Raw genomic sequence first — 14,531 nt, forward strand, 5'->3', positions numbered from 1 at the left:
ATGCTATTTAACTTAACAAATTAACAAATGGATGTTGCTGATGTAATGAAATGTCTTGTTCAGGTTGGCCTAAATGCAGGAATAACAGAAAAACTGAAATTGAAAGCAGATTAATGAGTAGATTAAAAGGGATGGTTGGAAAGTCTTGTCTAAATGGGTACTTTCCTTTTGCAGTCTTCAGATAGTGGTCAGGCTAAATTAGAATTAAATAACTCACATAAAGCCAATAATCCTCCTAGAAAAGTAGTCATTCATCATAAATGAATGTCAGTTTCTTTTGGCTGCGTGGCAAGACATTTAAGATACGCCTAAGATAATCTTCTCAGTTTTGTTTTTGAAGGACAGACGGACATCATTAGACATCAATTTACGTGCTATACCATCATCCCTGTCATTTTTATTAATTAACTGTGACTGATGCAAATGAGCAACATAGTAAAACTGTAATAATATATATATATATATATACACACACACACACACACACACACACACACACATATATACACACACAAAACAACAAAAACATCCCTCTCACCCTCACGTTGTGGTATCTGTGTCGTCCTCAAGCTCAGGTCTCTACCAGAGGCCTGGGAGTTTGAGGCTTCAGGTGTAGTTCTGGGATCTGTTGGAGCCACTCTCCCGGTTTGGGGGTCACTACCTCGAGTGCTCCTACCACCACAGGGACCAAGCTCGCCTTAACCTTCCACATCTGTTCCAGCTGCTCTTTCAACCCTTGGTACTTCTCAACCTTTTTTGTGTTCCTTCTTTCTGATGCTGGGATCAGCTGGTATCTCCACATCTATCACCATCACCCTCTTCTGCTCTTTGTCCACAGCCACTATGTCCGGTTGGTTAGCTAGGACCATGTTTGTCAGTCTGGAAGCTGTAGTCCCACAGAACCGTATTTTGTGGTGTGGTGCTTCTATTCCATATTGGTTGCAGATGTTCCTGTACACTATCCCAGCCACTTGGTTGTGCCTCTCTATGTATGCTGATCCGACTAGACGGCCGTTGGTACATGCCATGTAGGAACTTGTCCCTCCAGGTTGTTCGCTCCTCTTCCTCTGTACGCTCATCGGGTTTATGTTGTCTGAGAGCAGTTCATCATTTGGGGCCTTTTTCCTGACGTATTCTTGGACTTTTGATGTTTCATCCTGGACTGTGGCCTTGATGCTCACTAGTCACTGTGTATATGTATATATACATATATATGTGCAGGTAAAATAAGTATTGAACACATCACAAGTTTTCAAAGTGAACATATTTCTTAAGGTGCTATTAACATGAAATGTTCACCAGGTGTTGGTAACAACCCAAGTAATCCACACATAGAAAGAAACCAAAACAAATAATTTTAGAAATTAAGTTATGTGTAATAATGTAAAATAACAGAGGGAAAAAGTACTGAACACACTTACTAATATTCAGTTAATACTTTGTACAAAAGCCTTTGTTGGTAATGACAACTCCAAGAGATGGAGAAACTGTATGGAGAAACTAGTCTCATGCATTACTCAGGTGTGAATTTGGCCCGTTCTTCCACACAAACAGTCCTTAAATCTTGAAGGTTCCATGGGCCTCTTCTATGAACTCAGAATTTTAATTCTTTCCGTAGATTTCCACTTGGATTCAAGTCAGGTGACTGACTGGGCCGTTCTAGCAGCTTTATTTTCTGTCTCTGAAGCCAGTTGAGAGTTTTCTTGGCTCTGTGTTTGGGATCATCGTCTTGCTGAAATGTCCACCCTCGTCTCTACTTCATCATTCTGGTAGATGGCAGCAGATTTTTCTCAAGAATGTCTCGATACATTTTTCCATTCATCCTCCCTTCAATTGTATGAAGTTTGCCAGAACCATATGCAGAAAAACAGCCCCACACCATGATGTTTTCACCTCCAAACTTCACTGTCGGTATGGTGTTTCTGGGGTGATGTGCGGTGCATTTTGTCCTCCATTCGAAGACTTCAATTTTGCTCTCATCTGACCAGACTATGTTCTCCCAGTGTTTTACAGGCTTGTCCAAATGTTGTGCAGCAAACTTCAAACAAGCTTCAACATGCTTTTTCTTCAGAAATGGGGTGTTGCGTGTTTAGCATACGTACAGGCCATGGCCGTTGAGTGTGTTGGTTATTGTTTTCTTTGACACAATTGTACCTGCTAATTCCAGGTCTTTATGGCCATCAATTTGAACTGAACCCGCTGATATTCATTTGAACTGACAAGGAGCAGGATGGCTTTCAGATCACTGATAGATTTCAGCTGGTGTCTTGGCTTTCCATGCCTTTTTCCACCTCCGTCTCTGCATGTGTTCAATACTTTCCCCCTCTGTTATTTTACATTATTCCACATAACTTAATTTCTGAACTTATTTGTTCTGGTTTCTTACTATGTGTGGATTACTTGGGTCATTACCAACACCTGGTGAAAATTTCATGTCATTTACTGACTTAATGAGTAAATGCGAATAAAATAAAAGTTTGCCTGCGTTGTTCCTGTTGTTGTGCTTTAACAACATGTCTTTCTGTCAGTTGTCTTTGTTCTTGTCTTTCCCAGTAAGAACAAATGCATTGCTACATTCGATGTCACATTCATGGGCAGGACCATAAAAATAGAAGGTACTTCCCTCACTTTAAATCGGTCACATGCTCTAATCACGTCTGTAATTATCATATAAAAGCCTGTTAATAACCAGAATATAACGTGTTTAACATGAAAACCTGACATTAAGGTGTGGCATCTCTTTATTTGTTATTTCATTTACATGGAATTATGTCCTGGGTCACATGAAAATGCTAAAAATATATATTATAATATACAGCTCATTACAATTTTCTTTTTAATGAATCATCTGATTTATAAATGTGAATATAAAGGAAGAGTATCAGTTTCAGGCAACCATATAAGATTGAAGATGGTGTGACTTTACCTTGTATGACCAACACTATAAACGTCATACTGATAGCATTTAATCATTCTGGCTGCCATGAGAGTTAAAAAATGATACTTCTAAACCACTAAAAGCAAAAGTTCGAGTTTAAGTAGGTGTTGATAAATGATTCATGAGAAACATTTGAGTGTTTTTTTGGATATTCTGACTCCTACCCCAGGCATCCATTCAGGCTTCACATCTCACCGTCTCCAATCCACCAGAGGAAAGATTAGAGTTTTGTGCATTTTTTTGTTTCTTGATTTTGAAAGTCATGCTGCTCACATGTGCCTAAAACTAACCCCTGGGTACAGATAAAGTTTTCTGACTCTGAATCGGAGTTTTTGAAGAAAAACAAACAAAACAATAATTAGCGAAGATATTACATTTCCGAGCATGCATCTTTCTCTGGGCAACTGTCAGGGACTTTCAACTTCAGAGTAATTACACACCTCATGCCACACAAACCACACTCCTCAATCCTTTGTTTCCACATTTTCATATTCACACGCACACTTACAGTCGTAGGAGGAGGATCCGGTTTATCTACATTTTAGTCTCTATGAGAGGGTTTTCACTGGAATCACTGGAAACATTGTTTTCATTTCTTTCTTTCTTTCTTCTTTTTTTTTTGTTTTGTTTTACAAGTTCCACCCAAAGAAGTTATTTCGACACTCGAACACTTAATCCTGTTATCTAGATAAACCTCAAGATGATCCTTTCACAGGGCACTGACGACAACAGTGCTGTCAGCGGTGGTGGAAAAAGTACTCTGACCTTTTGTACAATAAAAATACATTCTTACAAGTGCGTAAGTAATTACACTTACACTTTCTTTTTTATCTATTATATTACTGGGTTATAAATACATTCATTAACATTCAACCGATACTTAAGTTTTGCAGCTGACAAACACTGACCTGATTTTATTAATTCCACATTTTATCAATTAATGACTTAATTTACTCCAAATTATTAATTAATTACTTTAAGATTTGTCTTCTAGACTTGAAAGACAATAGTAGTGAATAATGTTTCCCCCTGAAATATGTTGTAATCCAAGTAGAAATTAACCTAAAATCATATCACTGAAGAGAATTGCAAGTGCCAAAGAACAGTACTGAAGTACTTGAGTGAATTGCTCATGCATGATTGCACATGCATGAGTTAAGTTTTTTTCCTTAAGACATCTTTTGCCATTACATCTTCAATGCGGTGACTGAGCCATGCTTGTTCCTCTACGTGTGTCAGTAGTTTTTCTGTAGAGTGTGCAGTGACGTCACTGACCCCCGTGGCCACGCCCCTCCGTGAGTGGCTAAAATGCAGTTAAATGTACCAGTAAATACAGCGAGACGGGGAAAAAAATATGGATTATCAAGTCAAATTAAGGGCAGTTGGACTCAACAATGATCCATACGAACTAATGTGGGTTAGGAAACGTGTACTAGGTTCAGTTATAGTTAGTTTAAGTTAATTTTAGGTTCATTGTGATAAATGTAGCTAAATTAAAGATGCTAAAGCTAGGAGCTTTGCTGGAAAGTAACGTTAGCCATAGCTAACGTTAACGACCGGACGTTAAACGGATGACGAGGAGTGATCGCAAATATTCCATTTATAGTTTTATTGTTATTTATTATTGGAACTGAAATAGTTACTGTCGGCCGTAACTACGCCAAAACAACAGCATTGACAAACTTATCTGACAGCCCCCCAGGACGTAACTCATCAAAATATACAGCATAAATTAATATTATACGACACAAAATGTGAACCACAACACCATGTTTCGGTGCCTGGATTCCAATTGTTTCTTCGTAATGCGGCAATCTGTAAAAATATATTTCTGACTGCTTTTCAGATCTGTTGGTACATTCAATGCACAACAGCTCTTCACATTTTTTTTTAATTTTTTTAATTTAAGTATTAAAGCCTATGATTCAAACTAATGCGGCTAATGTTCAGCAGTCACTTTTTGCCACTCAGTGGTCGTAACCATGGAGACTTCGCTTGCTGTGACGTCACGTGCATACCCTCTACTACACTGAAGGTCAAAAGGTTTTTTCTTCCGATTATGGCTCTTTGTTGCTTACCTTATCTTCTTCCCCCTTCTACGCACCAGGAAAGCACACCCTCTCCATCCAGGCCCTTCAGTCTAAAGTTAATTTTTAATCACATTTTAGGGTGACATCCCGCATACATGGCTATATAAACTGAGACTTTATGCATTTCCATTTCTCAAACTCTCCTTGGTGTCACTAATAATACTTTTTTCACGTTGGATGCGTCCGTCACACTCTGTGGATCATGTCGAAATTCTTTACATGGGTCTGGAAGTACAGGAATTACCTTGTGATAGTGCTGACACCGCTTTTGCTTCTACCGCTGCCGATTGTCATCCCCACCTCGGTAAGAAATACACACATGCGTGTGTTTGTCTCACATGACACCTCTCCATGTGTTTAAGACCTTATATGTTATTGTTTAACTGTATTATCTAATATAGTAGCCCAAAGGTATACAATATACTGGATATTAAAAACTAACATAAATAAATATTTAGATACCATGCAACTGATCAATTCTCCTCAAAAACCAAAAGTCAGTTAAGTGCAGATCACATTTCTTTAAATTAAACAAGTATATGAAAACAACTAGTGCACGTTTTTACTCATAATGACAATTTCAATTTGGGGAAGTTTAGTCTGACTCTGTCTGTTTTCTCTATTTTGGCATCTGCAACACATTCTACAATGCCTCTGGTCTATTGAAGCATAATTAAGAGGTTATGGTTCAGTCCAGTCCTAACTACAGGCTCTGTCAAAAAGGAAAGTCTTACACCTAACCTTAAAAGTAGAGATGGTGTCTGCATCCCAAACCCAAACCAAGACAGCCTAGAACAGTTTGTATTAAAGAAGCCATGGGTAAAATGTCAAAGATATCCTGATGTTCTACTGTCTCATACTGGATATTAAACAACCTGTGCATACCATGTATATAACACTATTTGTGCTACATGCACTTACTGCTAATTGCGCTTCTGGTCAGATGCTAAACTGTATTTCATTGCTCTGTACCTGGGCATGTGTAATGACAATAAAGTTGAATCTAATCTAATCTACAAAAATCTGAAGTGCTACTTCAAACACAGTTATTTTCACCGACTAGAGAGGTGAAGTCAGTCTGTATCCCAGAGGATGTCAGGATCTGTGCGTTTTCTGTGTTTTCCCACCAACACCTTCACGAATCACACACCACACCGCTTACCAATATCTAACCAGCCTTCAAACGCTGATGACTCTTATCAAGTAGGCCATAGTTCATGTGCTTTTAGGAGAGATTCTCAGGCTATGGTTCGTCTGTCTGCAACAACATCAACACTTCTTCATCATCATGGCTTCTGATATGTTTTTTTCTATCTTTGCATGTTTTTAGAGAGGGAGTAAGACCCACATTACATGATTAAGATTAAAAGAAGGAAACACAATGGGATCTGTTTTCATTTCTATTGGTTGTATCGATTTGTGTTATAAGTGGAAAACGTACTCAGTCAAATACCCCCACTGTATTTAAGTACTACTACTTCTAACTATTGCTATTTGATAAAATTATCTTGGCTTCAACAAAAGATTTAAGCTTAAAATCCAAGAAATATATAATTCATACTTCAAAACAGCGCAAAGATCACATGTGTTATCACAGATGTAATTAAAGTCTGCTGTAAAAGTCGTTATATAAGATAAGTGCGCACTCTCTGGAGAATGATAACAGAGAGAGAGGTGTGATTTAAAGAAAAAAGGGCTGACTCGGCAGATGACACATTGGGATTGAAAGTGATTTGAAATGTTATACCTGTACCAAAGAGAGAAACAGAGAAGAGGTGGCGAAAGGAGAAATATCTTAGAACACTAGGCACAAGTCGTAATGTCTGAGGCAAAAAAGTATAATTAATAATACAGACCTTTTGAGAGGATTATACACTATCATTTCAAGTATTACAGTATGGTGACATGCAGTTCATTAGAAATGCTATATTTACACATATTTACTTTGCTTTTGTCCAGTTAATTTCCTAAATCCACACATGAAATTGCAATCTCTCACACAAAGGAAGAGGTTTAGTTTCGACACACCTGTATCCACATCTGTGCACAAATTTTAACCACTGCACCAAAATGAAAGCGTTAACCTTTGATAATCAAAAAGGATGAAAGCTATCAATCTGGAGGTATATTTGTTGTTTTCTTAGCCAAAACATGCCAAAGGATGTCCTGTCACTGACCCTTTGGGCCGCGTAATCTTCAACCGAATTGAAAAGGGGGATCACGTTCGGGGGTTAAATCTGTCTCGATGAAATCAAAGAGCACAGTCTCTGTCCGCCTCAGGTTGTTACAGTTCATATAAATTGAATAGATATGCTTCCACGATTGTTTGCTTTCCGTACAGCAAGTAAATTCTGTAAGCCTGTTAAGTAAAGTTAAGCCTTGTTTGTGATTACAGGAGGCAAAATGTGGCTATGCGATAATCCTCATGGCGCTGTTTTGGTGTACGGAGTGTGTCCCTCTGGCCGTGACTGCCTTGCTGCCTGTCGTCCTCTTCCCTATGATGGGCATCATGAAATCGCAAGAGGTATTTCCAATTGTAAACTGTATGATGGCAGAATTTTAAATTTTAATGTACTTTGTTTGTTTCATTGACCAGGTTTGCGTCCAGTACCTGAAGGACTCCAACATGCTTTTCATTGGCGGGCTGCTGGTGGCCATCGCTGTCGAGCAATGGAACCTGCATAAGAGGATCGCCCTTCAGGTTCTGCTCATTGTAGGGGTGAAGCCATCTCTGTGAGAAACTATTTCCGTACACTACAACAATGCAGCCGCAATAATAAAGTAGAAATAGCATTATTCTCACTGGCACAACGAGCCAGGCAGAGCTACCTGAAAAACGAATGAAATTAAGCAGAGCTGGCAAGAACAAAGTTAATCTGAGAACAACCCACAACCCTGCAAGAAGGTGCAGCATCGTTTGAATTTGCGGGAACGCAGCAGTTAGTCTCTTTTCATCCTGTCCACTGTGGTCTCTGCTTTTTGTAGCTCACCTTTCTATACATCCATGATAGCTGGTGATTGTCGGAGGGCTCCTACACACCTACTGCCCAAAGGGTACAGCACAGAAAATGTAAAATAATAAGAAAATATATAAGAGGACAGTCTCTGTAGATAAAGAATGGATGGCTTCATGTTAGACCTTATTGCTCGATTTGATTTGCTGAATGTGATCAAATTCCTGCAGCACATCCTCCAAAACTTCCTTCAAGCCGTTAGATCATCATATAGACCCCTTCATGGCCTACGTCACTGTGACGTCACAACGTTAACTGGAGGCAAAACAGAGCGAAGCTTGAGGCGAACACTATCAATTTCAACCATGAAAATATCGTCTTGCTGTATTTTTTGGTGCTAAAACCGAAAAATTACCACTTACTCCTTGTAATATCTTTGTTGGAGAGGCTTCACTTGATAAAGACAGACCAGATTTCATCTCCTCTTGGGGAGTGAGTGTATTAGTATATTCTCTAGAATATGCGTTTTCCTCGTCCATTCGTGCCAAAACAGTCCATTGAAATATGCTAACCGACATTTACAGGCTATAGTGTTTGAGAGGGTTTGCATCCAGTTAAGCCCCGCCCCTCAAAAGACATCACATTGTTTACAAACTGTGAAAGGGTCTATTCATGTCTGCGGTTATAGGATGAAATGCTGCTGTGCTGTGTTCAACAATCTGCGTGCTTTTGGCTGTGGCTCTGTAACTTCTCACTATCCAATTATTTGTTTCACTTCCAGCCTGTTGATAGGCTTCATGAGCACCACAGCTTTTCTGTCCATGTGGACCAGTAACATGGCCTCCACGGCCATGATGCTGCCCATCGCCAGCGCTGTGCTGAAGCAGCTGTGTGTCACGGAGGCCAGCGCTGAAGAGAGGAAGAGGAATCAAAGCTTGGATGCTGGAATGGATGGTCTGGACAACCAGGTATTTGAGATTAGTGACACCAAAGAAAGCAACGACAAGGAGCTCGAACTACAGGGCCACAGTAGCAACTTGGGTGCGTGCGCTTTTGATTATTTGTTAGCTTTATTTTTATTTGTTTACCTGTTGCTCTGATTCTGTTGAAACTGAAACGAGTTCATGTAGTTTTTTTTTTTTTAATCGTCCTCCCTTCCTCTTTTTGAAAAAACTTGTAGCAATACTTTTCAGTGTCTCTTTTCAAATGTCTCAGCTCTGTCCCAGCAGAGCTTTGTGACAAGAATCTGGACGTAGAGGAGAAACGACTGGAGAGGGAGCGGAGGTACGCGAAGCTGCTGAAGGGCATGAGCCTGAGTGTTTGTTATTCTGCCTGCATCGGAGGAACAGCCACCCTCACTGGAACCACACCCAACGTGATCCTGAAGGGCCAGATGGATGAGTATGACCCGAACGTACAAATAAACACATTAAATATATTAATTATTAATTAACTGGGGTCAGACTGACTTTTTAGCGAGGGAAGGAGGACGTGATGTAGCTACAGTGTCAGTTAGGGTAAAGTCCATTAGGCTAAGCAACAGGACTAGACAAGTTTTTATTGTCAGGTCTCTAGTTTCATCCAGTTAGTACTGTGGCTTTAAAAATTAATGTCATATGACTATCACTACATCTAATGGACATGTTTTTTTATATATAATGTTGAGTTGGTAGATTCAGTAAAGAACATTATTGATTTCTTTAAGCAGTAATTTAGTTGGCACTTTACCAACAGAGTTGAGTCATGTGTTTGAGTTTCACTTTTTAATTTTATCATCAACAGTCTCTTCCCAGATAACGGAGGCGTCATCAACTTTGCAAGCTGGTTTGGCTTCGCATTTCCCACCATGGTGGTCATGCTCGCCCTGTCCTGGTTATGCCTACAGTTCATGTTTCTGGGCTTTGAGTAAGTTTCGTGGACTTGAATCATACTCCCAAGCGATCCTCATTAATGTTAAATGTCTGACGATTTGCTCTATCTGCACTGCGTTGATTCAGCTTTAAAAAGTCCTTCGGGTGCGGCACGAATAAAGATGGCGACAAGCAGGCGTACCAAGTAATCAAAGATGAGTACAAAAAGTTGGGCAGGATGAGCTTCGCCGAGATCTCTGTGCTGATCGTTTTCACGTTGCTGGTCCTGCTGTGGTTTACCAGGGACCCGGGGTTCATCCCCGGCTGGGCCACCGTGCTCTTCAACAAAGACAAACCGTGAGTACAGCCGCTGCAGCATTTTGGACGATTCCTCAATGGAAAAGTGAACAGTGGAGAGAATTTGACCCATTCTGGGAGTAACTCTGAGAACCCTGTGCCAGATGTTTGAACTGATGACCTGATATTTGAGTGATATTTTTGTGACAGACATGTCGTACTTTGTTTCTCATCAGGTACATCACAGATGGCAGCGTGGCCATATTAATGTCAGCACTCCTCTTCTGCATCCCCTCCACGTTGCCCTCATTTCGGGGTGAGTTCAAAGATGTTGGATCAGCTTTTTCCTCTGTTAATCCCTCATGGCGGAATTTGGTTGAATTGGGGTTCAGGTGCTTTCTTAAAGCCCCTCACGGAGTAGAAGGGATTCGAACCAGTGACCTTTCCAATTTTGCTTCTCTCGTGTCTATTTAACCCAGAATTTACAACTTTACATTTAATATCTGAACGTAAAGTGTCTGTTTCTTATTACATTAGATGCATAAAAGCTTTGCGAGTGACAGCATAAATTATGCTGTCACTCGCAAAGCTGTGATGAAAAAAGCGTACATGAGTCGGATTAAGAAGCAGGAACTCTGTTTCTGTTAGGTCATCCAGTGTGTGAAACTACACGCCTGAACAGTTCCATGGAAAGTTTCCTATCGCTGTTGCTTCACGTTTCATGTTTGCGACACGTGATATGAAGCTAGAAGTGCAGTTTTATGTCTGTCCTCTCTATCTATGTGTCCTTTAACAGTGAAAGATACACTCAGTACCTTTTATTGTCTCTGACAGCTCCTTTCGCTGATTCAGAGCTTCGTGATAAACTCTATCCCAGCTCCTTCCTGAGTTGTAGCCTGATAGCCTCGAGGTCAAGCAGTTCATGCTGTGCTGCTCCTTACACAAACTACTTTTGTATCAACGATTATTTTTTTTTTCTCCCTTGGTAACTCAAGTTAAGCGTGTCCAGCTCGTACCTATAAGCAACGAGGGCTTTGCTGCTTGTCAAAAAAAAAAAAAAAAAGTTGAAAAGCAGCATGTTTTGTACACAGAAGGCTGACACAATGAGTAACGCACAGACTTTGAGGTGCCAAAGTCCATAAAAAGAAGCTCTAGTTTGGAGGTATGAATTTGGTTTCAACGACACGTTTAATGGAAAATTAAGTGGCTTATCTGTTTTTCTTTTAGTCTTTATGGACCATGTTTATGGTTATAGCATCTTATCTGGAGACAATAAAGAGTTTGTATTTCTGCAGCTGGGTTAAACATAAATCATTTTCGAATGTCGTGAATAATAGCTGAACATATATAGTGAACTTTTAAGATTCTCAACTTTTTCTTCTTCCGTCTGCTTTTTCTGTCAGGGTCCGCTGCTAATGCCCCTCCTCCGCTGCTCACTTGGGACGTGGTTCATCAAAAGATGCCTTGGCACATCCTTTTACTCCTCGGCGGAGGGTTTGCATTGGCCCATGGAAGTGAGGTAACTTTGTATAATAAGAAAGATGACATTCATCAGAAAATAATCCTGTTTTCTAATGGTTTGGATGTCTGTGTCCCCCTCTTCCACATAATAAAGAAATCAGGACTCTCTGTGTGGCTTGGACAAAGTCTCACACCGCTGCAGAGCATCCCTCCTTTTGCTATCTCCATCCTCCTTACTCTACTGGTGGCCACGTTCACCGAATTTTTCAGCAACACTGCCACCACCACGCTCTTTCTGCCGGTGCTGGCCTCCATGGTGAGACACGACACGAAACGAGCTAAATCTTTAAGTCTTACACTCACATACAACCACTTTTCTTTTACTTTGTTGGCCAGATACAGAGTTATGTAACACATGAACATTACTTACTAAATGGACATGGACAAATGGACATCACTCCTTTTGGTTCTGCTGGCCTTGGTTGTCTTTTTCAGTTTGTCTTGTGAGGTCTTTTGTACGAATCTTTCCAAGTGAGCGGTAACATGCATTGTGTGCGTGGCACATGTACATAAAGATGACAAAGAAATGTAAAAAAAAAACCTGAAAAATGGTTCAAGTTCTGTGGTTTTTGGAGAGAATTCGAGAAAATACAACACCAGTCAGTCTGCTCTTTGAAGCCTAGCATCTGTTCTCCGTCTGCTGTACCCTGTTTCAAAACTAATGCAGCTGCAGCCTCAGCCTCTTTCTGCTGCATTACTTCTTCCACTCTCTTTCTTCTTCTGCTACATACACAACTAACAGATAACACTGTAAAAAGCATGCTCATTCATAACATCAGACATCATCGACAAAAAATTGAACCGCTGAATCATGTTAATGGTTTCTACAATTCAACAATGTACCAGTCTTTCCAAAAACCTTTAATACTTTCACTGTACCTGCCTAATTGGCATTTGTGTGAATGTTTTTTCTTTCAGGCCATTGCCATTAAGATACATCCACTGTATATCATGCTCCCCTGCACCTTTGCCACCTCTCTGGCTTTCATGCTCCCCGTGGCCACTCCACCCAACGCCGTCGCCTTCTCCTTCGGCAACCTTAAAGTCATGGACATGGTAAGACTCTCCAGTGTTTTGAATAAAGGGCCATATCCAATTTTTTATTTATTTAATTTTTATTTTTTTTTAGATAAACAGCTTAAATTAATCTTTATATCCTATCATTATTATCTATTTAAACACACACAATATCCCAAATGTTACCAAACATTGTGTTTCCTTCTGTCTGGGTCCAAATATGATTTCATTTATGTTGTGTTATTCTTGTGGTTGTTCTAGGCCAAGGCTGGGTTCTTGCTGAACCTTGCTGGAGTTTTAACCATCAACATTGCCATTAACACATGGGGTGTAGTCATGTTTCAGCTGGATACCTTTCCAAGTTGGGCTAATGTCAGCAAGACTCCTTGAATGTGATAATATCTGTCTATTTATCTGGGTTCCATTGATGGAGGCCTGGGCTGGCAGCTGTCTTAATAATTTTATTTAACAATCCTTGTACACTCAAAACAGTACATCCTAATTCACACCTTTCAGTTTTATATTGTGCTTCATGTTGTATATGTTGACTTGTAGTTTTGGAGTCCAGCTTGATGTTTTTTTTTGTTGTTGTTGTTGTTGTTTTTTTTTTTAGCTTAACCACATTCAGCTTATTCGGACAGTCAGACAATTAAATCACAGTTCATACACTTGCAGTTAAATATCAACATTGTGAGTTCATTGTATCTGTAATAAACAGAGTTAAACTATTGTAATGGAATTACTCAACCGGTTTAACCACTGTCTGTTTTCTTTTTTTTGTATTGTGTTGTATTGGGTGGTTACATTTGTAACAAAGTTCTTTGAGTGAAGAGACTCTCCATCATCCATATACAGTGTATATAGTGGTGGAAAAAAGTTTTCGGACACCCTTAAAATTTTACACAATCTCAGATATTCCCTGTGTCTGACATCGTTCACTCACTCCCTAACCCCTACTCCCTATGTAGGGTTGCACACACTACACATCATTGTTTGACACGCAGTTAATGATATTACTATTGTCACATCATTACGTGTCAGACTGCCATGGCTCCCCTGGTTATCCCATTATAATTTACAGATTACTAAAACGTGATGGTTGTGTAAACAAATATGTGTGATATTCATGAAATAAAAAATAAAAATATGTTTAAAAGAAGTTTCACATTTTCTTGACAAAACTTCAAAATGTGTCTAACAGCCACTAACGGACATTAACTGCGGCGCCACTAAAGACGCAATGCATGATGGGATATCCACCACCTGTTGAGTGACCATCAGATGGTCACTACTTTAAGAATTTGATCACTACAAAATGGCGTAAATCCTATATAGGGCCATATATACCATCACATCATCAAATTAATATTCAGTACTCCTGTCATTATCATGCAGTAGAGCTGTAACCCTGGCTGGGATGTTCCCCACCAGCCTTTCACACTGTTGAGGGGTAATCTTGTCCCATTCGTCTTGAATTACTCCTTTTAATTCTTCTAAATTCTTTAGTTTGCACTTTGAAACAGACCTTTTGATAATCCACCACAGATTTTCAATGGGGCTCATGTGTGGGGGTTGAACTGGCCACTCTAAAACCTCAATACTGTGCTCCTGCAGCCAAGTTCTACTGGCCTTGGATGTGTGGCAAGGAGCATTATCTTGTTGAAACATCCAGTCTGGACCTCGATGGAACAATGAAGGACAGTGAGATGACCAACACCAGCAGCACTCACGCATCCCCAAACCATGATACTGCCTCCACCATGTTTGACAGTAGGAATATACATGTTGGAGATAATGCTTCACCTGGCCTTCTGAGTACCCTCACATTAGCAGGAGGAAGATAAACCTGACCACAGAATCTTCT

At 39.9% G+C, this 14,531-nt stretch overlaps 1 protein-coding gene across 1 annotated transcript; it reads left to right on the forward strand.

The window, feature by feature from the left end:
- Positions 1 to 4,923: 4,923 nt before the first annotated feature.
- LOC125013565 (solute carrier family 13 member 2-like) lies at positions 4,924 to 13,812 on the forward strand. Its single transcript, XM_047594350.1, has 12 exons — positions 4,924 to 5,332; positions 7,424 to 7,552; positions 7,625 to 7,761; positions 8,764 to 9,023; positions 9,212 to 9,383; positions 9,765 to 9,887; positions 9,980 to 10,189; positions 10,366 to 10,445; positions 11,533 to 11,648; positions 11,745 to 11,906; positions 12,569 to 12,706; positions 12,929 to 13,812. Exons 1-12 carry the CDS (start codon positions 5,231 to 5,233, stop codon positions 13,055 to 13,057), a joined length of 1,758 nt encoding a protein of 585 aa, XP_047450306.1. The 5' UTR covers positions 4,924 to 5,230; the 3' UTR covers positions 13,058 to 13,812.
- The last annotated feature ends 719 nt before the right edge of the window (positions 13,813 to 14,531 follow it).

Source organism: Mugil cephalus, chromosome 9, assembly GCF_022458985.1.
Source record: "Mugil cephalus isolate CIBA_MC_2020 chromosome 9, CIBA_Mcephalus_1.1, whole genome shotgun sequence".
Taxonomy (NCBI): domain Eukaryota; kingdom Metazoa; phylum Chordata; class Actinopteri; order Mugiliformes; family Mugilidae; genus Mugil; species Mugil cephalus.

What these genes read in the sequence shown, in the direction of transcription:
- LOC125013565 (XM_047594350.1), top strand. Translation starts at nt 5,231, where the DNA reads ATGTCGAAATTCTTTACATGGGTCTGGAAGTACAGGAATTACCTTGTG. An exon ending in CTGAAGGGCCAGATGGATGA is followed by an intron (nt 9,384 to 9,764) that starts GTATGACCCGAA and finishes TATCATCAACAG; the next exon opens with TCTCTTCCCAGATAACGGAG. An exon ending in TTCATGTTTCTGGGCTTTGA is followed by an intron (nt 9,888 to 9,979) that starts GTAAGTTTCGTG and finishes GCGTTGATTCAG; the next exon opens with CTTTAAAAAGTCCTTCGGGT.